Consider the following 26,592-nt stretch of genomic DNA (forward strand, 5'->3'; position numbering starts at 1 on the left):
AATACAGTAGTAAGATATATATACACACACAGAGAACGTGAAAAAATGGGTGTTGCCATACCAACTGTAATGAGACCAATTAATTAAGGTGGGCTATTATCAGCAGGAGAAAAAAAACCTTTTGTGGTGATAATCAGGATGGCCCATTTCAAACAGTTGACAAGAAGGTGTGAGTAACAGTAGGGGGGAAAATTAGCACGGGGAAATAGTTTTTACTTTGTGTAATGACCCATCCACTCCCAGTCTTTATTCAAGCCTAATTTAATGGTGTCCAGTTTGCTGCTAAAGTAATTGTCATTTATTTTGTTTTAGGAAACAAATTACAAAATCAAGGGAATTCTGCATTTCAGAGCAAGATCAAAGTCATTCACCTGCATTATTTTCTTTACCATATAGGATAAAAATCTGTGGTCTGATTCTGGACAACAGCACTGCACAGAAACAAGTTCTTCTAACTACACCAGCAGAAAAGGTCTGAAAGCCTGCACCAAGCTTTTTGATGGCAACAAGACCCAGTAACCAACAACTAACAACTCCCTGACGACAAAAATACACTTGCAGACCTGCAAATTTTAACATTTTGAGTAGTTATTTGCTCGTTTTTTAAATTTAACAATGTTCAATAAGACCAATGGAGAATCAACATACTGAAGTGTACAGCATTAACTACTTTGATGAAAGTAAAATAAGGCAGAAATGCAGTAGAAATCACTATGTATAGGTAAAACATAATAAAAGATTATATATTCCATTCAAGGAGATTCATAGACTAGCCCTTTTCCATGCTGTAACCATACAGATAACAGTATATCAGCTCTCCTTCATTTAAACAGCAGAAACCAGGCTAGAACTTTAACAGTATACACAAAAGTTCTCTATGCAGCTGTGGCCTTCGGCATTAGTATGGATTTTACTTTGCTATCAGTAGATGCTACAGGACTCCTTTCGTGCCCAAAGCAGAGACTTAAAAATGAAGGCGACAATGGGAGGGAGGAAGAGACTGACAAGGTGCACTTTTATGAGTGCAAAATTTACTTTAAATAACATTTTTAAACATTACTGCTTTCATTCCTACTCCTCCATACCAATGCTAGTAGATCCTGCATATAAAGTACAGATATATGGAGCTGTCAGGTGAGATTCTAAGGGTCGCCATGGAATCCGTGTTTTGTAAGTGCAACTTACTGTTGTGCCACTTGGGCTCCATCTGAACTACAAATACAAACAAGTCAGAGGACTCAATTACAAGACAGTTGCATTTTTGGTAACACACATGGGACTTCAACAGTATCCCACAGATAGGCTAAAGATTTGGAACTGTTTTTAGTCAAGCTACAAAACACAAGTAAGGTCCTATCTATACTACAAACTGAAATCATGTTGCTAAGGAGCTAGGGGACAAGTGAATTGACAACAGGTCCCACCAACGGCTGAATTTGTAATCCAGAAGCGTTGTAAGTGCCCAATTAGACAGGGAACAAGACAGACCTAGATGATCCCTGCACCGCCCTGTTTGCAGATGTTACACAAAATAATGAGCATGTCTAAACCTGTTCTTACAGGTAAACATCTGTGGCTTTCCGGTGGCAAATAATTTTAGTGTTTTGTTCAAAGTAATACATGTCAAACTTCTACGTCCATCTATATGCAAGGCACTTTTTAAAGACATTATATTAAATCACATTTCCCCCAGTCAATTACTTTTCTCCCTCTTTGTCCCCTTCTTCCAGGTGTTTCTGGTCCTAGGACTTCACGTTATTAATTTAACACTATTTGAAGTCGAAATAATAATACGACTATTTGGCATTTCTCTGAAATGAATGCACACACACTTCCCCCCCTAAAAAGATCTTCAGTACAACCTTCGGAACCATCTATATTTTATACAGTTTGTGCTAAGCTGTGTAAGGAATCAATTTATGAGCAGGCTTTGGAATGTCTATAAATAAAATGTGGAAAGTAACATGCAGTGAAAGTGTTAGATTCAGGGCCTGAGTGATATTAATGAAACACACGCAGAGTTAAAAATTCCATTCCAGGATTTAGAATACATGCAATAAAAACATGCATCAAATGAGAATTTTGTGATTTATATGTAGTCTCATTGTGAGGCTGTGTCATCCAAGCTAGAATACTAAACATGCCATCAACTGGCATCTCAGGGCAAACCAAACAATAAAACACTTTCAATGCTTTGGTGTTAAAAATTTGAGGTAGCATAGCAACACTGCTTGACTTTTGTTATCAGGAGACAAGTCCTGACATGTCAAGGGTATTTAAATAATCTAGACTTCCTTTACAAGTAGAGCTTCAAACTAGGAAGCTAAATCTCAACTGGTGAATTAAAATCCAAACATTTAATGAGTGTGAACTGCGAGAGTGAGGATTTCCTTTCCTGAAGTAGTGGAGTTCTAATTGCCACTTCATGCTTACGGAGGAGATTACTTGTAGGTCCTACTGAGACTTCAATGCCTGGTGTTATTAGAAAGGATCTCTCAGGTGTATGAAAATTGTAACAAAGAAAAACATTCTCTGTACACTAAGGAGAAAGCCAAGAAATCTTCTCTCAATCATCTGCTCATTAAATTAGTACCACTTAGCAATAAAAGCATGCACAAGAGAGTGAGGAGAATGTTTCTGAATTGACTGCAGAGCCAAGCACTGATGGTTTTAAAATCTTCCCAAAGGTACAATAAAACAGAACATGTCAGCATACATCATCTTTCACTGTAACTGTGCACTGGATGAGGATTAGTTAATAAAAAACCCACCTGTGGTTAGTGTCTGTGACCTGCAAGAAACACGGGCATTTTTTGTTGCTACATTTTATTGAATATAAAATGCTAGATACCCACTGATATTCATGACTGAATTAATAATATATAAGTAAGGCCCTACCAATTTCAAGGCCGTGAAAAACATGTCACGAACTGTGAAATAAGCCCTGCCCCTGAAATCCCATCTCCCCATGCTGCTGGGAGTACCCGAGCTTGGGGATCCTAGCTGTTAGTCTGGGCCGGGCTGGGAGGGACAGGAGTTGCCCTTCCCCTGCTCTCGGTGGGGAGATCAGAACCACCTCCAGAGGCAGCACAGAAGTGAGGGTAGTACACCTTCATTTCTGCACTGCAACAGACCCGGAACTGGGCTCGGGGCTTCCGGCCCCCCGCGGCACCCACCAGGGCTTCTGCCCCCCGTATCTCCAGCCAGGGCTCAGGCCTCCATTTTTCCAGGGGCCCCCCAAATTGGCCAGGACCCCCACGTTAATCCGCCACTGGCCAGGACTAGCAGCTAGGCGTCTCCAGCTGAGGCGCTCCCAGCAGCTCCGGAGGGATTGGACCCACCTCCGGGAACCTCCTCTAGCTACAGGAAGCTCAGTGGTTGCTGCCTTCAGAGCCCAGTTCTGAAGGGAGGGTAGCAATCCTGTGACCTCCCCCTCCCACAACAACTTTGCAACCCTCCCCCGCCCGAATCCTATTTTGGATCAGGACCACCATGGTTATAACCCCGTGAAATTTCAGATGTAAATATCCAAAATTGTGAATTGGCTAATTTTAAAACCCTCTGGCCATGAAATTGACCAAAATGGACCATGAATTTGGGAGGGCCCTATACAGAAGATTGCTATGTCCACAATTCATCCTTCTCTCACTGGAAGTCTTGCTTTCTGCTACAGATATGTTGTAGCAAGAAACATCAGTCTAATAAGGCTGTGTCCTTCAGTGAATGGAACTGGAAACCAGGATGGTCTGAGATATTTTAAAGTACTAAACACTTCCATAGCTGTCTTAAGTACCAAGTTTTTAGCTTTCATAATATCTTGCTTTCACTTCTAAGCATTATGTAAGTCAGCAAAAATCCACTGATTCATCTCTGAATACTGGTGAATCAGGGCAGAATTTTCAGAAGCCTTCTCGCTAGCTTGGAGCACTCAGCAGCTGGCCTCCAGTGATCTCACACACTATCTATCAATCTCCTTGCTGGTTGTTCCCTACTACGATGACCTGCAACTATTACTTCCTTGGTCACTTTCTTGAGGTTATTTCCATCTCTGCACCTCACATGGCCAAAGTACATAAGTTTGTGCCTACGGATTTTTAACAGCAGGATCTGCTTCCCCCCCAGTAATATTTTTAACATTAACAGTCATCTTCTCTTCATTCCATGAGATACACAAGAGTTTTTGCCAGCATCACACCTTCAAGACTTCAGTTTTCTTCTTGTTGCAGCATTAATTTACCAAACTACCTAAGCATTATAGTTTTATATAAATACAGTTTATTTTCTAAAAAATAATATCAGCTTTACAGCACTGAATACTGAAGGATAAATCAGTACTAACAAAGAATCATGCAATGATCTGAAGCTTTTGCAAAGAAAAATAACATATAGGTATTAAAGTAGCAAAATGAGTATTAAAAGGACAACATTTAACAACAGAAAATGAATAGGACTCCTCACTAAAAAAGGAGATAATTTCTTATACTCATACTCTACTCTTTGTTTAAACACCAAATAGCTTCTAGTTTTTCTTTACACGGCTTGATGGCAAAATGTTGAAACCTGGGCAAGCCTTGGGTAAAGCCCATTTCACTTTAAGAGTTACATTACAGCAGGACTGACAGGGGACTTCTGAAGTAATACTGATACTTTGTGTTGATAGCCAGGTGCCAACAACTAGAATGCATCTTCAGATCACTGCTATTTCACATAGATGCTAAGAAAAAGAAATAGACTAAAAAGACCTTGACTAGGCCACTTCAACGTCCAATAAAAGTTCTCATTCTCTGTAATCCTAAAATACTACAGCACCACCTACAGAATCCCCCTCCCTCCCAATTATCTACACTTTTAATTTAAAGACAACACTGTAGGTTCTCAATGTAATCATACAGACTGGTGGTGTCAACAGCAGGTCCTTCTATTAGCCTACAGTTTACAATAAGCATAAAGAATTTGTTTTTATATAGCATTGTCAGCTATCATAACCTTTTGCTAAAGAAAAACAACGTACATATACTAGGAAAATACAGCAGCAATTACATGCTCAGCTATCTATGAGATTACAACTGCTTGACTGGTTCTCATGGGCGACTTTAATCATCCCGATATCTGCTGGGAGAGCACTACAGCGGTGCACAGACAATCCAGGAAGTTTTTGGAAAATATAGGGGACAATTTCCTGGTGCAAGTGCTGGAGGAGCCAACTAGGGGGAGAGCTTTTCTTGACCTGCTGCTCACAAACCGGGAAGAATTAGTAGAGGAAGCAAAAGTGGATGGGAATCTGGGAGGCAGTGACCATGAGTTGGTCGAGTTCAGGATCCTGACACAGGGAAGAAAGGTAAGCAGCAGAATACGGACCCTGGACTTCAGGAAAGCAGACTTCGACTCCCTGAGGGAACTGATGGGTAGGACCCCTGGGGGAATAACATGAGGGGGAAAGGAGTCCAGGAGAGCTGGCTGTATTTCAAAAGAATCCCTATTGAGGTTACAGGGACAAACCATCCCGACAGTAAAAGAATAGTAAAAGAATAGTAAATATGGCAGGCGACCAGCTTGGCTTAACAGTGACATCCTTGCGGATCTTCAACATAAAAAAGAAGCTTACAAGAAGTGGAAGATTGGACAAATGACCAGGGAAGAGTATAAAAATATTGCTCAGGCATGTAGGAATGAAATCAGGAGGGCCCAATCGCACCAGGAGCTGCAGCTCGCAAGAGATGTTAAGAGCAACAAGAAGGGTTTCTTCAGGTATGTTGGCAACAAGAAGAAAGCCAAGGAAAGTGTGGGCCCCTTACTGAATGAGGGAGGCAACCTAGTGACAGAGGATGTGGAAAAAGCTAATGTACTCAATGCTTTTTTTGCCTCTGTCTTCACAAACAAGGTCAGCTCCCAGACTGCTGCGCTGGGCAACACAGCATGGGGAGTAGGTGGCCAGCCCTCTGTGGAGAAAGAAGTGGTTAGGGACTATTTAGAAAAGCTGGACGTGCACAAGTCCATGGGGCCGGATGCGTTGCATCCGAGAGTGCTAAAGGAGTTGGCGGCTGTGATTGCAGAGCCGTTGGCCATTATCTTTGAAAACTCATGGCGATCGGGGGAAGTCCCGGACGACTGGAAAAAGGCTAATGTAGTGCCCATCTTTAAAAAAGGGAAGGAGGAGGATCCTGGGAACTACAGGCCAGTCAGCCTCACCTCAGTCCCCGGAAAAATCATGGAGCAGGTCCTCAAGGAATCAATTCTGAAGCACTTACATGAGAGGAAAGTGATCAGGAACAGTCAGCATGGATTCACAAAGGGAAGGTCATGCCTGACTAATCTAATCGCCTTCTATGATGAGATTACTGGTTCTGTGGATGAAGGGAAAGCGTGGATGTATTGTTTCTTGACTTCAGGAAAGCTTTTGACACGGTCTCCCACAGTATTCTTGTCAGCAAGTTAAAGAAGTATGGGCTGGATGAATAAACTATAAGGTGGGTAGAAAGTTGGCTAGATTGTCAGGCTCAACGGGTAGTGATCAATGGCTCCATGTTTAGATGGCAGCCGGTATCAAGTGGAGTGCCCCAAGGGTCTGTCCTGGGCCGGTTTTGTTCAATATCTTCATAAATGATCTGGAGGATGGTGTGGATTGCACTCTCAGCAAATTTGCGGATGATACTAAACTAGGAGGAGTGGTAGATACGGTGGCAGTTAGGGATAGGATACAGAGGGACCTAGACAAATTGGAGGATTGGGCCAAGAGAAATCTGATGAGGTTCAACAAGGATAAGTGCAGGGTCCTGCACTTAGGACGGAAGAATCCAATGCACCGCTACAGACTAGGGACCGAATGGCTAGGCAGCAGTTCTGCAGAAAAGGACCTAGGGGTGACAGTGGACAAGAAGCTGGATATGAGTCAACAGTGTGCCCTTGTTGCCAAGAAGGCCAATGGCATTTTGGGATGTATAAGTAGGGGCATAGCCAGCAGATCGAGGGACGTGATCGTTCCTCTCTATTCGACATTGGTGAGGCCTCATCTGGAGTACTGTGTCCAGTTTTGGGCCCCACACTACAAGAAGGATGTGGAAAAATTGGAGAGTCCAGCGAAGGGCAACAAAAATGATTAGGGGTCTGGAACACATGACTTATGAGGAGAGGCTGAGGGAACTGGGATTGTTTAGTCTGCGGAAGAGAAGAATGAGGGGGGATTTGATAGCTGCTTTCAACTACCTGAGAGGTGGTTCCAAAGAGGATGGTTCTAGACTATTCTCAGTGGTAGAAGATGACAGGACAAGGAGTAATTGTCTCAAGTTGCAGTGGGGGAGGTTTAGGTTGGATATTAGGAAAAAACTTTTTCACTAGGAGGGTGGTGAAACACTGGAATGCGTTACCTAGGGAGGTGGTAGAATCTCCTTCCTTAGAAGTTTTTAAGGTCAGGCTTGACAAAGCCCTGGCTGGGATGATTTAATTGGGGATTGGTCCTGCTTTGAGCAGTGGGTTGGACTAGATGACCTCCTGAGGTCCCTTCCAACCCTGATATTCTATGACTAAGGGAACGCTGACCAGCACGCTAGGCCACGCTTGATATCCTACTTACACAAAAGCTATGTTAAAAGAAAGTTATGTAGTTGCCAAGTCCAGCATGTGAAGTTAGGAAATGCCAGAATTAACGTTTCCTGTGACCTGAATTTGGCCCCCTTGTGCATGTGCACTATGGCACAGTCTTCAATTATGTGATCAGACTTTTTTTGCACAGTACATTTTGCTCTCTTCTGGAGGTTTTGCTCTGCTTGTAGGCTGCTGGAGCGAGGCACGGGGGCACGGTGAGCGCAGTGCTCATGAAATGTTGAAGGATTTTGGTATTGTGCCAAAAAGCCAAGCTGTGCTGTGTGAAAAACAGATGGGCAACGGCAATTTTCATAAGTTTATAACTAGGCCAATTCTGAGCAGATTTTCATGAGGCCAGCAAAACACACTTCCCTGACACCAGGACCATCCCCATACCATATCTGAAAGGTCTGCTGCAATAATAGAGCGTAGAGTGCTTCAGAAAGGGTTCCAAGAATCTATTATTATCTGAAGCATTAAGCAGCCTAAAAGCAGAGGCAGCTTTTGTTCCCTGATAAGAAAAGCCAGATCTTAAAACTTCCATCCTGACAGCCCCATGGCACATGTATATGGGATCTAGGTTTACAGTTTCATCAGAAGGATGCCAACTTAAGCAACACACCAGTCCTCCAGCACTGCATGGCGTTGTCAGCACTTTGGATAAAACCCAGACCTTCTGGCCTACAGGTAAGGATCTGTATTAACATTTAGTATTGTCAGCAAATAGGCATCACAATTTCATGTGGTAAAGGGCTCAGCTGCATGATCTATTTCCTTTTAAGTCCTATGTGAAATATGAGTAGAACAGCTACTCACTGAGATCCTCCGCCAGCTGGACCCTTTTGCCCGTTAGTAACTTAACCTTCTTGTCACTGTCCTCAGCAAAGTCTTCCAGCACTTCCTTTACATTCTTCTCCAAACGTCTGACTGTGAAAAATACATGTTAAAAGACTAGTGAATTCTTGGATAGGGAAATGTTTAAAATCAAAGGAATGTGCTTTCTTCTTTGCTAACACTACTTTTTTCATCCCCTCCAAAAAAGAAAAGAAAAATTCCTGTTTTTTTGGACTTGTGCAGTTTGTGGGGAGATATGGGCAAGCTGAGTTCACACATGACAATTTAAATAATGCATTCAGCTTCCTAAGCCGATCTTGCCAGAAGTTTCATAAAACCTACGTATTTGGTATTAAAATATTAATTGCACTTAATTTCTAGTGTATGAAACGTGATATCTAGACACAGTTACAAACCCTGGTCTTCCCTAGAAACTCACATTTGTGCATTAATAAATTAATACCATGACAACTACTAATAATGAACTTCCGGCCATGAGTCACAGGCTCCCCTCAAACAGCCTTTCAGGGAAAGCCTGAGCAAAGAAATAAACCCTGCCATTTGCCCTGAAAAATCAACAAACCCTAAACATAGCAGACTTTACCCCTAGATGGACAAATCTAGTGACTGTCATTTTCAATAGCTCAGCTGATCTCCAGTGCTGGCTTGGAGCATAAAGAGAGGGTGTTTCTAAAATACACAGGACCTAACCATAAGGGACTCTAACTTGGATCCCCCAAGGAAGGCTGTTAGAATCCTGTGGAGCCTAAGGATATTGTGCTGAGTGTGTGAAATGCCCAGAAGAAAAAGCCTCAATCTCTTTTAATCAGTGAAGGTGGGCAAAAGTACTCTTGGGTACCACTGTTATCTGGGGATCCAACAGGAGCCTAAAAGCCAAAAGAACCACTAGATTGCAAACTGTTTGAGAAAAGTTCCTGAAGTGTAGGGGTCTGATGTTCCCTGCACCATTTCCTCAGGCTCTCTTGTTTTACATGGGCACAGTCTTAGCCGATTAGTTCTCATCTAGACCAGATGCTTGGGAAGCCGAGAGAACTTCCGGAGTAGGAAACATGAGAGCTCAAGAGTTGAGTGATATCAGCAGGATGATGGCAGTGCAGCTTTAAGAGCCTCATATATACATCACCAACATCAGAAATAATAAACACGTTAAACAAGTAGCCTTAGGCCTCTTGTTGCCCACCAAAACATGAAACCAAAGCCCAGCCTTCTATTCTAACATACTAGAAAGTAACAGAAGCTTATTAACCTTAACACTGTGTTGCAAACAGGACAGTCGCTATAAGCCTCACCTTCGGTGTTAGTAAGCTGCTGCCTCAGTGTGTTTGCTGTAATCGCCAGCATTCGCTGTATGCGCCAGAACAGAACCACATCATTGCATTCGAGCTGAAACAGGTAGAGGAAGGCGTTAGCGCTTCTTTTCCTTCCTTCCTTCCCCAAGGGGGACTCAACAAACTGTGTAGTCCCTTGAATAGAAAACTGAGGTTGCTCTGACATAATTCTTGAACACACTGACTATAGCATATACACATTAACTTATGCAAAGACATATAGAAAAGATGTGCTGTGCATGATGAAGAAACATACCCACAATGCCTATGCCAAAGGCCACTCTCAGTCTTGTTAAATATTTCTCCCACTCCCCCTGCATCCAGTTGTTCACCTTTCTCCAGTGGAAAGGGCCATGAAGGGTCAGCACAGGAAAGTGACCTGCAGGCACTACATACAAACTGGTACTGGGCACATGGCGCTCTCAAGGCTGTATTATACCAGCTTGAAGGAGACAGGTAAACTCCAAACTTTGTCTTGCTGCCTGACGAAAGCTTATGAAGAACATGTGGGAGTCAGGGGCTTGCACAAGTGCTTGCAGGAGACACCCAAGGCCCATGGGACGCTCCAGCTTCATAGAGGGGTTACCAAAGAGGGTATAAGACAGAGGAGGAGTTGATATATGAACTCCTGCTGGGTTGCTGCCTGTATTCCTGACTGCATGCCTGGTGCCACAGGATGGCAGCTCCCAAGCTCCTCTCTGAGACCCCATCCTGTGCCACAGAGCCCTGACAACAGCAGTCCTGTAGAGAGGCTTCTGTGGTAGGGACGAGGAGGATTTCGGACTATGTTCATTGATTCTTTCCCTTTAATCATAGGGAGATTCTTTTATTTTAGCTTTTTTTGGCAGTTTCTCCTTTATTTCAACACACTGATTAAAGAGCAACCCCTTCCTTTTGTGCTGCTGCAGGCAACATTGCAATCATCAAACTTCCAACAGTTTAAAATACAAATCATACATGAAGTTACAAAAGGTGGCTCTCTAAACATCTCAGACATTTTCTTCATCTTTATCATCTTTAAGTATAAATCTGTGATACACGTTGAGCCATTTCCATATCTCAAGGGATGACGTCCATTATCATGATCAAAAACAGATTTCCAAAACACTGTTTGCATCAGAACAAAACTGCTATTTCTCTCTAAACCTTCCATTTACAAATACTGGAGGCTCCACTGATATACTAAAAGGTTCAGTAGAGGAGGTCTGATTGCTAGCTCTGTGGTTGACTATTAAAAATGAAAATTACTTACATATGGCCCACATTTTATTGTGCCAAATATTAACCCTTATTTTTGTTTCTAACACTACTGCTCCACCCTCTTCGCAGAAAAGCCACTCTCCTTAGTACCAAGGCTCTTCCTCTACTACAGCTTTGAAATCTAAAAGTCAACAAGGAAAGCAGACATTAATGGGAGAAGTGGGGGCAAATAATGGATACCAGCAAGACGCCAACAGTCCGTGAGGGCTGTCGTAACATTAAATTGTCATAACACACTGAAGAGTTAGAAGAAAAGGAGTACTTGTGGCACCTTAGAGACTAACAAATTTATTTGAGCATTTGTTAGTCTCTAAGGTGCCACAAGCACTCCTTTTCTTTTTGCGAATACAGACTAACTCGGCTGCTACTCTGAAAGCTGAAAAGTTAGAGTCAGGTAAAGAGATGCTTAGTTGATGACTGACATCTAGTGGACATTTTATGTAATTACCACTTAATGGAATTTTGTCCATTGAAAGCAGACATAGCCAGCTGGGATTAAAAATACCATATTGAATATTTAAAAGCATATAAAGAAACAGATTAATTTAAAAATGGTTGCTTTCTTTTTGGCTAGATCTCTATAGACATTGAGGCTGTTTGCATTCCCCAAACTGCAGTATCCATGTGTTCCTCAATTTACCTCAGAGTCTACAAAATGCCTTTGGTAGTAATAAAAGCCTCTTCGACACAGATTACAGTGGCTCAAAGCTGTCCTCAAGAAATGTCTTCTATAAACTTGGTGCCACGTGTCTTTAATCTAAAAAGAAAGTGGTTAAAATTCATGGATAAACTATATAAGCATTCTCCAGTTAATATTTTATGTATTTTAATAATCACATTTCACCTTAAGCACATGAAAAAAGTGCAGAATTGATTTGCACAATCCCTTTCCCTGTATTCCTTGTATACATTAGCCATTATGCGGTTATCAGCTGGTGAATTAATGAAAGCTATACAACATATAATCAACATCTTAACTGAATCCAAGGCAAACATTAAAAAGGATTCTGTCAAATAGCATGTTTACATTTCTATTCTTCAATGTTTGCAGCATCCTCTCAGAAGTTTAAATTATTGTGTGCAGACATTTGTAAATGACATACTGTTATTCTGAGTTACATGCAAGTTACAGGTCACACTCTGCAAAGACTGTCATTTTAGCACAACAGATCAAGCACTTTGAATGCCATACATTAGTTAACTTGCTGTCTAGACAGAAAAGGGCACAGGGAAGTATATTAGTGGGTCTCAGATTTATGAAGAAACTACACGCCTTTAGAACTTTTCTTAATTAGGTTTATTTAGACCCCAATCCTGCAAACTCTTATCCACGTACTCTGCTTTCTTATCAGAGCAGCGCGTTCTAGTAGATCAAGCACTGTTCCGAGACTCAGAAGAAATGGATTCTGTTCCTGACTGCCACTAGCTTGCTGAGTGACCTTGGGCAAGTCATGTCACTTCACCTCTCTGCCTCCGTTTCTCCCATCTTTAAACAGGGGATAATGCTACTACCTCCTTTTGTAAAGTGCTTTGAAATTCTCTGATGAGAAATGCTGTATAAAAGCTAATTATTAATTATTATTATTATGTACTTAGCTTGAGTATTCATGGTAGTAAAGTTAAGTAGGTGCATAAGTCTGTGTAGGATTGGGGCCAAAGTTACTACAAAAACAACACAGCACTAAAGAAAATCTCCATGTACCTAACATTGACAATATTTGAATTTTCTTACATAACTAGTTTTTTAAACTGCATGTTTAATGAAATGAAGGGCCTGGTTACTTTAAGGACCTTACACGGTTACAACTGTAAACCACTTTCCAAAAGATTTTCACCCTGGTGACACAGTCCCCTGAAGAAAGATGCTCCCTTTCGATAGAGTTAACTTCAACCTCTTTGGCTGATTCATCTCATGGATATAAAGAGATGAACTTCAGTCAAAGTCAACTGCACATACAATTAAATACAATTCACAAAGTCTTCGTAAATAACAGAGAAGAGGTTTAATCATTCCTCTGTCCCCTGTGGAAGATTTGCCTCCACTACACACTGTATGGATACTACTACTTTAGGGGTAGACATGCCACAATATGGGCCTCTATCACAGGCAATGTATCTGGTTAGCAGATTCTGATTCCACTGTCAAATCCAAAAGTGCTGTACTACAGTTGTCTGACAGCCGACAAATAAGGCCCTACAAAAATGTGTGCATTGCATGCAAGCATTCGTTTAATAATTTATTCTGAAACATCTGGATTACAAGTTCAGTTTAGATAGTTGTTTTTATGATCGCTAGAAAGAGCATACAAACGCTTCCATATGTGCTGCTACAAAGTTACATCTTACCAAACATGGGTCCACTGCTACCCCTTTGGCTTCAAGATTCTTTCGGACAGTTGTCACCTCATCATTTGCAAGGTAAGCTGCGTGGTCTTCGTTGCATTTGATCATCTTCTCAAGTTCATTTTTTGTTTCATTGCGAATATTCTCAAATAAAAAAGAGGTTCAGATTCAAACACAGACAGTCCCACATTATTTAGAGTCAGTAGTTTCCCAGCACCACCATTCGTGTGAAGAGCCACAAAGGTAAGAATCCCAGCTTGATGTCACTCAACGTGCATAGCATACCATGTCTATGCCATCAGCCCAGATTACAAAAACCCTTGTAGTAGTATAGGTAGTAATAATAAATATATCACATACTCAATATGGACAAAAAGGCTGAAGTGTAGACTGCTTGACAATAGTGGTTTTAATTAAGGTCTGCATTTAAAACTTCACGTAGCTGACACAATCACTTGACCAGAACTTCTACATGGCTGCCACCCAACTCAACAAGTCCCTCAACTTTTTCTCTGTTCACCCTTGGCTGTCTAATCTCAAATCAACTCTTAGCTGCATTGTAACTTTATAGCCTGGTATCTCCTTCTTAGACAAAGTACCATGTCTCTCTTTATTCAGCCTTAACTTTTTTCACAGAACCAGCTATCTTTGAATCATGCTGGATCTTGAATGCCAGAGAAAGAAAGAAATGGAAAGAAAATGCATCAATTAACTCTGTTACCCCTTTTGGGAAATCTTCAGAATTCAATCTTTATCTCGATTTTGCTGCTGTTAAATATTATGCATGATTTAGTCTCCTACCTGTACTATGTTATAGCATGGTCCTTCCTCCTAGGTCTTTCTATAGTAGAACCTCCGAGTTACGAACGCTCCAGGGAATGGAGGCTATTCACAACAATGAAATGCTCATAACGCTGAACAAAACATTATGGTTGTTCTTTCAAAAGTTTACAACTGAACATTGACTTACTACAGTTTTGAAACTTTACTACGCAGAAGAAAAAGGATGCTTTCCCTTTATTTTTTTGGTAGTTTACATTTAACACAGTACTGTACTGTATTTGCTTTTTTTTTTTTTTTTTTTTTTTTTTGGTCTCTGCTGCTGCCTGATTGCGTACTTCCAGTTCTAAACGAGGTGTGTGGTTCACCAGTCAGAACTCTGGTGTTCGTAACTTTGAGGTTCAACTGTATACAGATATTCTAAAAATAACTCCCTTTTGGGCAGAGACCCAACAGACACATTAAATTCATTGGGAGAAACTTTCTCACTTGCTCATAACTTGGAAGAGTGGGCTAGAATAGAAATGCTCAGGTGACATTAACTAAAGCTATCCATAACATGCCAGCTATAATACTGTAGTTCATTACTGAAATGACGCCATTTAGCCATGGTGGGATACTGCACTGTGTGATTCAAAAGGCTAAATTAATTAACATCCTGCTTACATATTGGTTTATCTACCAAGAGAAGAACTTTCCTCATTACTACAAACATTCAGTTTAATGACTGAACAGTAAAAGACATCATTCCAATGAAGTAGAAAGGAAACAAGTTTACAATCTCTTATATTATGCACTTGCCAGGTCTCCAAAAGATATAATTTCCTTTGGGCTAACCGTTACAAAGCTTAGAAATGATCCCTGGGAAACTGCAAACTGTATACACAATTACCCGCTTGGCATGTGCAATAGCAATAGAGTGCACAGGTCCATAATTTTAAAATCTAGTCATTAATAATCACCATGCTCACCACAAGACTATGCAGCTGCAAGACATCCAATATTTCTGTTTGCTTTTACCTGTTCTTTAGTGCGGCCTACCCAGTACAGCCATCTTTTTTTCCAGTCTGGGCCTACCATGTCTTCAATAACCGATTCAGCTAGAAAAGGAAACAAGATATTAGATATAACTCAGTAAAATACATGCTACTAGGAAAGAGGTCTATTGAACCAAAACCTTAAGTATGATCAAAGAGTAGACTTCTAACTCCTCTTTTATGGAACCCTCAAAACAATTTAATAATAAGGAAGTTTTCACATTCACTTTTTAAATTATTGAAATTTTCAAAGCAGTCAAGGGAATTTAGACATACCTTTCATCAACTTTTTAACTAACTGGGCTAGGACTGTAGCAGCAGTGAGGAGTCTGAAATGTACTACACACAGAATGTAATTGAGATTACATACACATACATCACTGCACAGAAAACTTTTCCCTATCATAGAATATGAAGTGTGAGCACTCACTGTCCTTGAGGCGACTCTGGAGAGTATCCTCCATGAAGTGAATAGCTGCATCCCATTGCTGTTTATCAGATATTGACCGATCTTCTAAAGTATTGTGCTGTATCACTCGCTGGCAACGCAGAAAACAAATATTAGGTTTTACAGCCCATCTTTTTAGTTGCCAAATAAATTAATGATTTAGAACCTACCTTTAGGACAGAAAATAGCAAACAAAAAAAGTCAAACTTAGAACACTGTTTCATATAATGAAAATATGCCCCACTCAAAGTGATTTTCTGAAAATAGCTCAGTTTTAGCAGTATATGCTATTTAGACTATCTCTATGGACACAGCACTTACTCTGTGTGTTACTCCAGTAAGGGAAACTTTCTGCACATCACCTAATAATGTTTTGCCATGAAATTCAGCCCTTTATGTTGCTGTGTCTTGCTGACAGGAGGCAAATATGTGGAATATCAAGTAGTAGAAAGACAAGATGGGTGAGGACCAACTTCTGTTGGAGAGAGAGACAAGCTTTCACGCCACCCAGAGCTCTCCTTCAGGTCTGGGAAACATACTCGGAGCGTCACAGGTAAACACTGGAATGCGTTATCTAGGGAGGTGGTAGAATCTCCTTCCTTACATATTTTTAAGGTCAGGCTTGACAAAGCCCTGGCTGGGATGATTTAGTTGGGGATTGGTCCTGCTTTGAGCAGGGGGTTGGACTAGATGACCTCCTGAGGTCCCTTCCAACCCTGATATTCTATGATTCTAAGAAATACAAAGTGGAATAGATTGTTTCGCATAAGTAGTTAAGACCTATTTCAAGGGACCATTTAAGGTGAAGTGGACTGTTAACACCCGCCCAGTCATGGGGGGAAAGGAACTGGGTGAGGAGGGGTTATAAATATAAATTGTTGTAATAGGCCATAACTCCAGTGCCTCTATTCAGTCCATGATTTCTGGCATCTAGCACAGTAATTAATTTAAGCTTCCAGGCTTGTCGTTTGAAAACGTCGTGCAGGTTTCCTTTGAGGATGAGGACTGATAGAGTGATCGCTTTGTGAAAAGTGTTCAACCACAGGTGATGGGGCATTTTTGTATTTTATCATTTTTCTGTGTGAGTTCATTCGATAACACAGTGATTGTCTGATTTTGCCCACAGAGTTTATTGGGGCATTGAGTGCACTGGATGAGGTACCCCACATGCTGTAATAGGCATGTGTAGGATCCATGGATCTTGAAAGGTGTGTTGAGTGGGGTGTTGATCATTGTAGCAGTGGAGACATGTCTGTAGGTTTTGCATCTGTTGTTCTGGCAGGGTTTGCTGCCACTTTGAATTGGTGTGTCCTAGCCTGTGGGGAGCTTGCTTCTGATGATGAGCTTGGAGAGGCCGGGGAGTTGTTTGAAGGCCAGAAAAGGAGGTTCAAGAAAGATTTCTTTCAGTATGGGATCCCCATCGAGTATGGGTTGTAGCTGTTTGATGATACCCTGTATGGGTTCCAGTGAGGGGTGGTTGGGGACAACTAGAGGTGTGAGGTTAGAGGGTGTTTTATTTCTGTATTGAAGCAGGTTCTCTCAGGGTATTTGAGTGGACCATTCCATGATGTGATCTACTTCTCTGGTGAAGTGTCCTTGTTTGGTGAAGGTAGTTTTGAGTGAGTTAAGGTGTATATGCCAGACTTTCTCCTCTGAGCATCTTCTGTGATATCTGGGTGCCTGGCTATAGATAACCAATTTCTTGCTGTGTTTGAAGTGGTTACTGTATCTATGAAAGTAGGTGCCAGGTTTCAGAGTGGTAGCCGTGATAGTCTGTATCAGCAAAAACAATGAGGAGTCCTTGTGGCACCATAGGGACTAAAATTTATATGGGCATAAGCTTTCGTGGGCTAAAACCCACTTCATCAGATGCCTGGAGTGAAAAATACAGTAAGCAGTATATATATACACAGCACATGAAAAGATGGGAGTTGCCTTACCAAGGGGGTTGGGGGGGGGGTCAGTGCTAATGAGGCCAATTCAATTAAGGTGAAAGTGGCCTATTTTCAAGAGTTGACAAGAAGGGGTGAATATCAAGAGAGGGAAAATTACTTTTGTAGTGCTAACAAGGCCAATGCAATCAAGGTGGCATCTGATGAAGTGGGTTTTAGCCCACAAAAGCTTATGCCCATATAAATTTGTTAGTCCCTGTGGTGGTGCCACAAGGACTGCTTGTTGTTTTTTGTGAAGGTAGGTGGGGAGATCTGTGGGTTTCTTATTAGTTGTCTGTAGGGTTGCATTATTGAGGCTGATCAGACAACTATATACAAGAAACCCACGGATCAGCTTGTCTCTCTCACCAACAGAAGTTGGTCCAATAAAAGATATTACCTGAGCCACCTTGTCTCTCTAGTATCCTGGGACCAACATGGCTACAACACTGCATACAATGTCAAGAATGTCAACAAGGAATCCCACTGGAGCATGGAACCAGCCTACCAGAGGCACAGGTAAATGCAATGACTTTACTACATTTCTAGGCTTTATATTATCAATTCATTTTATTTGTGGATGTGATTTTCAGGCTGTGGTCTATGGGCAAAGAAAAAACCTCTGAGAACCAAACAGTGAGATTATTGGGTACTGGGAAGGTAAGCTGGTCCACGAAAGGTAATAAAGAATAAAATAAAATTAAATTAAATAAAATAATAAACCAAAGAACCACTGATTCAGATCATGACATTCAAAAGCAGAGATTGATACATTTCCTAGGACTTCTTCCAACACTATGAGGGATTTAACAAAAAAAATGCAAGCAAAATGAACATTCATCTTAAATCAAATGATTTCAAAGGCAACTTGTTTGGCAGCCACAAGAACAAATACCACTCTGTACCAGGCTATCTTCTGCTCTCTCATTCCACTTGTGTCGTTTAATACTTTCTTCTTTGACAGCTTGTTTCAGTTTATCAAAGATGTCATCATGCTCTTTTCCTTTCTTTTCTGTCATGAAGTGAGAAAATTCTTCCTGCAGAGTCTCCCATGCTACCTAGAAAATTAACAAGAGAAAGGTTTCAGAGTAACAGCCGTGTTAGTCTGTATTCACAAAAAGAAAAGGAGTACTTGTGGCACCTTAGAGACTAACCAATTTATTTGAGCATAAGCTTTCGTGAGCTACAGCTCACTTCATCAGATGCATTCAGCGGAAAATACATAGTCTTTCCACTGAATGTATCCGATGAAGTGAGCTGTAGCTCACGAAAGCTTATGCTCAAATAAATTGGTTAGTCTCTAAGGTGCCACAAGTACTCCTTTTCTTTTAGCAAGAGAAAGTTATCTTCTGAAGCAGTCCATTACTTTGAACAGCTGTATGTATTACAGTCACTAACATAATCTTACAAATATGCAGACAGCAATACTCACTCACCAAGAAACGGAAGATATTAGAATTCAGTGATTTGCTTTTGTGGCTCACATATAAAAGAAATTAACACTAAACTTTGCTCACTGAGCAGCAACAACAGATGAACACAAAGGGGAATTCTTCTGCTGGGAGGAGGGGAAATATGGACATAGTTAGCTTCCAGCTTTTTGCCACTTAAGAGGGATTTTTATTGGAAAACATTTAGTGAGACAGCCAAATAACATTGCCAGTGGTTTTTGTGGTGCACACCCCTGGAAGACAATAGCTCGCCAATCTCTAGTGACTGGCTGCAATGGTCAGGAGCATGGACATCTGGAATCGGAAGAACTGCTCCTCTACTGTCATTTACTTATAACTCCTAACCTTCCTTTTAACAGGCTTCCAACAGAAAAATAAAGAGCTGTAAATATGAAAGCAAGGAGATATTTTTATTTATAAAACTAAAATGCATTCAGCTAATTAAGTTCTAACCTCTACTGCTTTATTAGGCAGTTGTTTGTCAGTCCACTGCTTCAGCTTGATGTCCACAGTGGTGTTAAATGTCCCTGAATTCGTAGCTTGTGCTGCTGGCAGGTAGATGTTCTCAATCACATGAGTAGATACTCTTTCCCACAATGTTTTCTGAAGAATCTCCTCCCTAAATTGAAAAGTATAACATATGTGATAACTTCCAGTCCGTAGAGTTCTAATCCATATGGCCAGTACTTTAAAAGACTGACAAAACAGATGCCTTCTTGTACTTTCATTATTCCTAACACCAACCCCAAAACATGAACTTCTCCCTACTTTCATTCTGCTGAATGAACAAAGATGGTATCTGGAATTTTTACGCATAATTCATAGGCTTGTTGAATGATGAAACTAGCTGAGAATTCCAACCTACAATTCCATCTCATCATGAGTATATGTCAAAGTTCACCTGTCAAATTAGCTTCTCATGTCGCTATGGAGCTAACAACCATTTCTCCTATTTATGTTGCAGTACAGACGTTAATATACAATCAAATAAAATATAGGCTTTATTAGTGATGATTCAACCCCCAAATTAATTTTTTTAAAATATGGTTTTAAAACATTTCAGAGAGACAAGGTGGGTGAGGTAATATCTTTTATTGGATCAACTTCTGCTGATGAGAAAGACAAACTTTCAAGTGTACTCAGAGCTCATATTCAGCTCCTCACCCACCTTTTCTCTCTAATATCTTCGGACCAACACGGCTACAATGATACTGTATTAAAATGTTTTGGAAGATTTAACATTATATGGGCTAAAGAGGGCAGAGCTGTCATTAAAATATTCAGGACACAGCAGTCTCATGGCCAGCTGACATGCCGACTCAGGAGGAATGACTGAGGAACTTCTCAGAAGTGTCACTTCAGCTCCTTCCATCTCACTAGCATAATGATAAGTCAAATCTTTGCTTCACTGTTATTAAATATCCCTATTCTCCCCAAGCTGTGGTAACTTCAAAACTGTCTGCCTGCCAAGTCAATATAGATGGGGCTGAAGTCACTCAGTTCTTTAAAGCTGGAAAAGGCTTTTAAATAGGTTTTCAAAGCTTATAAAACTATTCATAGGAACCTAAAAAGAACAAGTATTTAAGAACCAGGAAAGAATTCTGGAAAATTTACCATCAGTAAATAAAAATTACTATTGCCTCTAGCAAAAATGTTGGTTTCCTTAAAAGCTTTTGTTCAAAACAAGGTAATTGCTTCATCATTCACACAACCTCATTTATTTGAGCAACACCACTACCACTACTGAGAGTGATGATATTGCATGATACTTTTGCTTAGGCCCGTGCTGGAACCACCAGGTCTGGCGTTTGTTCCTTATGATAAGCCACAGAGTGGAGCAGGATCATGTGACTATGAGCAAATGCAATCTCAAGATCTTCCTTATTGTCATGCCAGTTTCATCAGATCAACAAATCAACCCAACCAGGACATAATGGAAATTTTTAATGTATGACAGAAAAACGTGGAGTCCTCAGCAACTTGTCACTATCACGTCAGATGCACTGATCGCTTGATGCATATCATTCTGAACTCAATGGCTCACACAAGGATATTTTTATGGCCCAGGTTTCAAGTTTCCCTATCATCTATAGTGCACACACACGTGATACACTGGGTCAAACAGAGGAGCTAAGTGATGGGTTAGATTACCCAAGGAATGCACTGAACTCTGAAACCGTAGGCCAGAATATGAACTCAGAAAAATCTTCTGCACAGAAAACATTCATGGGCCTAGATGTGATTTAAGGGAATTGTTTTCTTTAATGAACTGGAATCTTAGCATTGGCCCAGATTCTAAACTGTGACCAAGCTGCAGTTCAAGAGGTAAAGGTGCAAAAGTGGCTGAAGCTAGAATGTACGAATGTTTGGGATATGCTCTTTTTCACCTGGCTACACCAGTCTTACTGGGACAGGACATGGATAGGATGTAGCACAGTGACTCTATGCTAGCCAAGGAGTCCTCTGTGTAGAAAGAATCCTCAAAGGGACTGTGAACAGAGTGCTAGGTATGAAATCCTGAGTCAGCACTCTGTTCACAGCAGCTCCAATCTGCTATGCCTGATTGGAGCTGCTGTGAACAGAGTGCTGACTCAGGGTTTCATATCTAGCACTCTGTCACAGGGACCGTTAAGCCAACTTTAGGGCTTAGAATCTCGTCTTTCAACGCTCAAATCTCTGATTCTCAAAGAAGATACAGAACTTAATATTTTCAAGGTTGCGTATATGCACACACACACACACACACACGTGTTATCTCAGCATATATGGTAGTAACCCAAACCAGGAAGATTAAGGGATTACAAAAATTCATCTTTAATGAGAACATGACCAATTGTTGAGTCATTATCAAAGTTTAAAAGCATCCTTGCTTTGCATGTTCATGTTCACTCCTGGAACTGTCGAGTGTGTGTTATATCAATTCTTCCTTAGGTGGCAGAAAAATGTACTATATTGACCAGGGACTACAAACAAGTTTGGTGATCTAGAATAAGAAACATGTTATGGTGGAAAGGTGGACAAAGGAAATCACTCAATCAGAAGGTTAGGCAATAATTATCATTTTTTATTTTAAATCTAAACAAAAATCTGTAATATAAACAAAAAAACCCTCATCTGTTTTTGGAAGAGGAACATATAGCATAAATTTGAAACTAAATAGTTACTGTACCAGTGCTTTGGTGTGACCTGGCTCAAACTTATAACCTCATCAAGGATTTCATTCTTCGCTTTTTCGAACAGTTCATTCTATGCAAAAGATAAGCATGAAAGTCAGTGAAGACTCTGTGATGATGACTTTACCTTGAATATGCCTGGACTGTAATTTTCTATGCAAGGCAAGGGAATACTTTTTCATGGCTTGTAAACCTAAAACAAAACCTTCCAGTTGTGTTCTGGCCAGCATTTATGCTTGTACCATGCTATCCTAGTGTATCATGCTATGCTCTTCTGCACAGCTGCTCCATTCCTGTGAGCAAGCTGGTTATTAAAATATCCAAGAACTTTTACAAAGAACTCAAAGAAAAAGATCATTATATCAATATCCTGTCTTCCTACAAGGACAGGGAAGACAGGAAGAGTTGACAGAACAATAATCTACATGATTACAAAGAAACATCATTCCTTGTTATTTTGACGAGTAGAGCAACTCTGTAGCGATTATAGGATTTTAACAGCACTGCAGTTATTTGAAAACTGAGACTTATGTTTTGTGAAACTCAAATGACTGAATTTTTGAAGTGACTGATTTCATATCACATAAGGCCTGATTCTCATTTACACAGTTCTGGTAGCTGAAAGAGGCCTTAAAAGTGATGTAAATGTCAATTATGCCATCTTTAAGGTCCCTTTACAATGCCAGAGTGCAGCAAAGGAGCCACAGTACAAATGAGAGTAAGACTCATAATTTCTAACCCATAATCTTAATAAACATTTTCTAACATATCAAGTAAACGTGTAATGGAATTTACCCGGTCAAGCTCTCGCAACCGGGGGTAGTTGTTCTTCCACTCAGTCTCAAGATTAAAACGTGTTGCTATAGAAAGAAAAAGAAGAATCAGAGACATACATTTATTAAGACTCCCTTATAATCTGTTCAGAATGCCTGGCTATTCTAAGGACTCCCCTGTTCTTTAAATTCCCATGAAACTTATTTGTGACAAATCAATCTTGCATTTGACATTTCAAGTAAACCAAGTGATTGAGAAAAATCATATATTTTATTCTTCAGGCATAGGCAAATTTGAAAGGCCATTGTTAGGATATAGATATTCAGGCCTGTCTGTAAAGGTCTGTACTTTAAGAATTTAGGGGTATTCTTATCACTTGGCTAGTTCTAGAAGTATAAAAGAGAGAATCAAAATCACTGTCTGCTGGTGTAAGGGCCTTCTCTTACTGTGACAGTCTGAGGCCCTGTGCTTAGGCTAAGGCCTTTGGCTAAGCAGCAGAGGCAGCCATAAGCTAGGAAGCGACAGGTCACATCCTCACATTCCAAACTAGTCACATTGAAAGAAGGTGCTATTGGGCTGTTAGGAATACAATCCTGTCCTGATAATGCCTATCACCTCCAGAGAAAGGGAAGTGCCTAGAAAATGTAAAAAGGAAACAGCATCCTGTCTGGCAAGAACTCACTTATCAATACTGGGATGTGAAATCCTCACTTCTGTATTGTTTTGTCATTATAGTTCCTACTTTGCTATTGTTTGTCTGTATAATCTCTGTCTGGTTCTGTGATTGTTCCTGTCTGCTGTATAATTAATTTTGCTGGGTGTAAACTAATTAAGGTGGTGGGATATTATTGGTTACATAATCATGTTACAATATGTTAGGATTGGTTAGTTAAATTTCAGGAAAATGATTGGTTAAGGTATAGCTAAGCAGAACTGAGGTTTTACTATATAATCTGTAGTCAATGAGGAAGTGAGGGGGCCTTGGTGGGAGGGGGTGAGGGAGTGAGGGAGTGAGTGAGGGATGGGAACACGGTATGGGGGTGGAGAAATTGGAACCATGTTTTGCTAAAGGGGGAAATGGGAACAGGGAATGAGGGTAAGGAAATTGGAACCATGTTTTGCTAAAGGGGGAAATGGGAACAGGGAATGGGAGTAAGGAAACTGGAATCCTGTTTGGTTAAAGGGAGAAATGGGAACAGGGACACAGGTGTAAGGCTCTGTGGTGTCAGAGCTGGGAAGGAGGATACTAAGGAAGGAAACTGGAATCATGCTTGCTGGAAGTTCACCCCAATAAACATCGAATTGTTTGCACCTTTGGACTTCGGGTATTGTTGCTCTCTGTTCATGCGAGAAGAACCAGGGAAGTAAGTGGGTGAAGGAATAAGCCCCCTAACAGCCATAACAGAAAGGGAATAAATTTTGGCATTTTTGACCATAAAGCTCTTTAGTGACCAATGGTTACATGATGACAACTCACAATTCCATTATCCAAAGCTGTGATAAGATTTGTCCTTCACTTCCATGCTTTAATGTTAAGCAAACGCATTTCTCTGAAACTTTACATTTAGCAAATGATTTCTCTGTGGCTTTAACTATCATTTCATAATTACTCAATCCATTTAAAAAAAGTTACTAATTGCAACAGTTATGGAACATGAAAAAAAGGAAAAAGCACAAGATCAAAACGTAAGTTTCACAATAACGTACAGTTTCATAATTTTTCTTTCTACCCATCATTTATGATTCAGATGATCTAAAGAAGCTTATTAACATTTCAAAATGTATGTTGTAAGACCTTATTTTCAACAGGAGCTATTAAACAGTACTGTTTTTAACTCTCAGCTGTTGTTAGTGCTTTCTTATCTTCTATTCTATTCCCTAGCTAGAGAGTCAATCGAACTCTCATTAAAGTCCAGGAAAAGTCTCCCACCAACTTCAATGGCAATAGGATCAGATCCTAACACGGGGTGAAATTCACTCCAACAGAGGGCAAGCACAAGACCCTAAGCCCCATCAAAGTCCTTAATGAAGGTTTTCCAATCTAGTCATTCCCCCCTTTTCACCCCTGCCCCAACTAGGCAAGCATTGGACTTTCAACAGAACTAAAATGAACATCATAGTAGCAGCTGTTTGTGCATTGGCATCACTTATGGTAGCCCAGCTTCGGGAAGAGAGTTTTACAGTGAACTGCTGGCACAGAGTCAGCACAATATTGCCCAGAACTACTAACGGGCATTGTTGGTTTGAATCTACCAGTGTTTGAGGGGACTATTCTATAAATGCCTAAATATTTATCATTGGGGCAGACTGCCATCAGACAGGAACAATTTGAAGGTAGGTAAAATATTAGGCCTAAACTATCTAGTGTCTGTCTAATCAAAGAAATTCAAAGTTCCTCAACCAATCCACTGTCTGCTCCGACTCACTGCAGAAAAATATTTCCTTTAAAATGTACCCCACTTACTGCTATCACAGAAGGAAATTAACCAACACTTAACGCTCAGTTACAACTTGATTTAATATCTTCTAAACAAATGTCACCCGTTTCAAAAATGGAATTGTAACATGTAGCCAATTCGTTCACGTTATCATCCATTTACTTGAGTGCCACCTACTATCATTTTGTCAGATTCAGCTTGGGTGTGTAACTCACTCACAGAATTTTTACCAGTATGGGATGCTTATGCAGTTACATCCTCAGACCTGGCTCCACTCAAATATGCTTCACTTTTGCAGTTTACTGGCAAATTAGCTATACAAGTGTCCACTCCAGAAAAGCAATCCGTGGTCCAGAAAGTTCCGCAAGCCTATATCCATGAGCCCATAGCAAACTTTAACCATATGCTCAGGAAAACCATCATGCCGAGTTCTTGGCTAACAAAGGAGCTTGTAGTGGGATTCTATGGGAAGAACTCAAGAAAACAGATCCCATGGCAAGCCCAGATCTGGTCCCAGTAGGCGCAGCAAAGGAACAACTTAGCACAGAAGAATAGCATAGACGTTCCAGATTTCAAAGCTTTGCAGGGAAAGGATCAAGAAATAGTGAAGGTAATTAGGCAGCTGTCTAAGTCAGATGACAAACAAGGAACCTGGACTTCACTGACACAGAGTTCCCCATATAAAAGGCATGAATTAGAATTGTACATAGATGGACTGTTGATGTACCTTGAAGAGCATTTCCCAGTGTGGGCTGTACCATTTCAGCTGCAGAGGGAAACAATCTACCTGGCGCATGACACACAATCGAGAGGAAACCCAGGGGTAGACAAAACCATGCAGCGACTTACCTCCATAGGTTGGTGGTCAGGCATGAGGATGGATGTGCAACAGTACTGTGAGAACTGTTTGGTTTGTGCACAGAATAATCCTACCCTCACAAAAAGAAATGCTCCCTTAAGATCTCAAAATGTATGAGAGTCCTTGGCAAACTTTGCAAATTGATTTTGTGGGACCCTTATCAAAAACTCAAAGAGAAAACCAATATTTTCTTGTTATTATTGTCCAGTTCTCTAAATGAGTGGAAGAATTTCCTTTAAAAGCAAATACTGCTTTAACTCTGGGCAAAAATCTTGGTAGAACACGTCTTCTCTCGTTGGGGACTCCCCACTCAGAGTCAGACAGAGGAAAACAT

General features: G+C 40.7%; 1 protein-coding gene across 5 annotated transcripts in view; it reads right to left on the reverse strand.

Annotated features, from left to right (window-relative positions):
* Positions 1-26,592, reverse strand: part of OPA1 (OPA1 mitochondrial dynamin like GTPase) — an 83,696-nt gene that overhangs the window by 20,970 nt on the left and 36,134 nt on the right. For all 5 annotated transcript variants that reach the window (XM_074963326.1, XM_074963327.1, XM_074963329.1 and 2 more), the window contains 10 exons: positions 22,983-23,047; positions 22,184-22,260; positions 19,468-19,633; positions 18,469-18,621; positions 15,615-15,723; positions 15,168-15,247; positions 13,371-13,511; positions 11,665-11,781; positions 9,726-9,819; positions 8,398-8,508 (listed from right to left, as the gene is read on the reverse strand). In XM_074963326.1, the coding sequence (XP_074819427.1) occupies positions 8,398-8,508; positions 9,726-9,819; positions 11,665-11,781; positions 13,371-13,511; positions 15,168-15,247; positions 15,615-15,723; positions 18,469-18,621; positions 19,468-19,633; positions 22,184-22,260; positions 22,983-23,047 (1,113 nt within the window). The remainder of the gene's footprint in view (positions 1-8,397; positions 8,509-9,725; positions 9,820-11,664; positions 11,782-13,370; positions 13,512-15,167; positions 15,248-15,614; positions 15,724-18,468; positions 18,622-19,467; positions 19,634-22,183; positions 22,261-22,982; positions 23,048-26,592) is intronic.

The sequence above is a fragment of the Natator depressus genome, chromosome 9 (assembly GCF_965152275.1).
Source record: "Natator depressus isolate rNatDep1 chromosome 9, rNatDep2.hap1, whole genome shotgun sequence".
Taxonomy (NCBI): Eukaryota; Metazoa; Chordata; order Testudines; family Cheloniidae; genus Natator; species Natator depressus.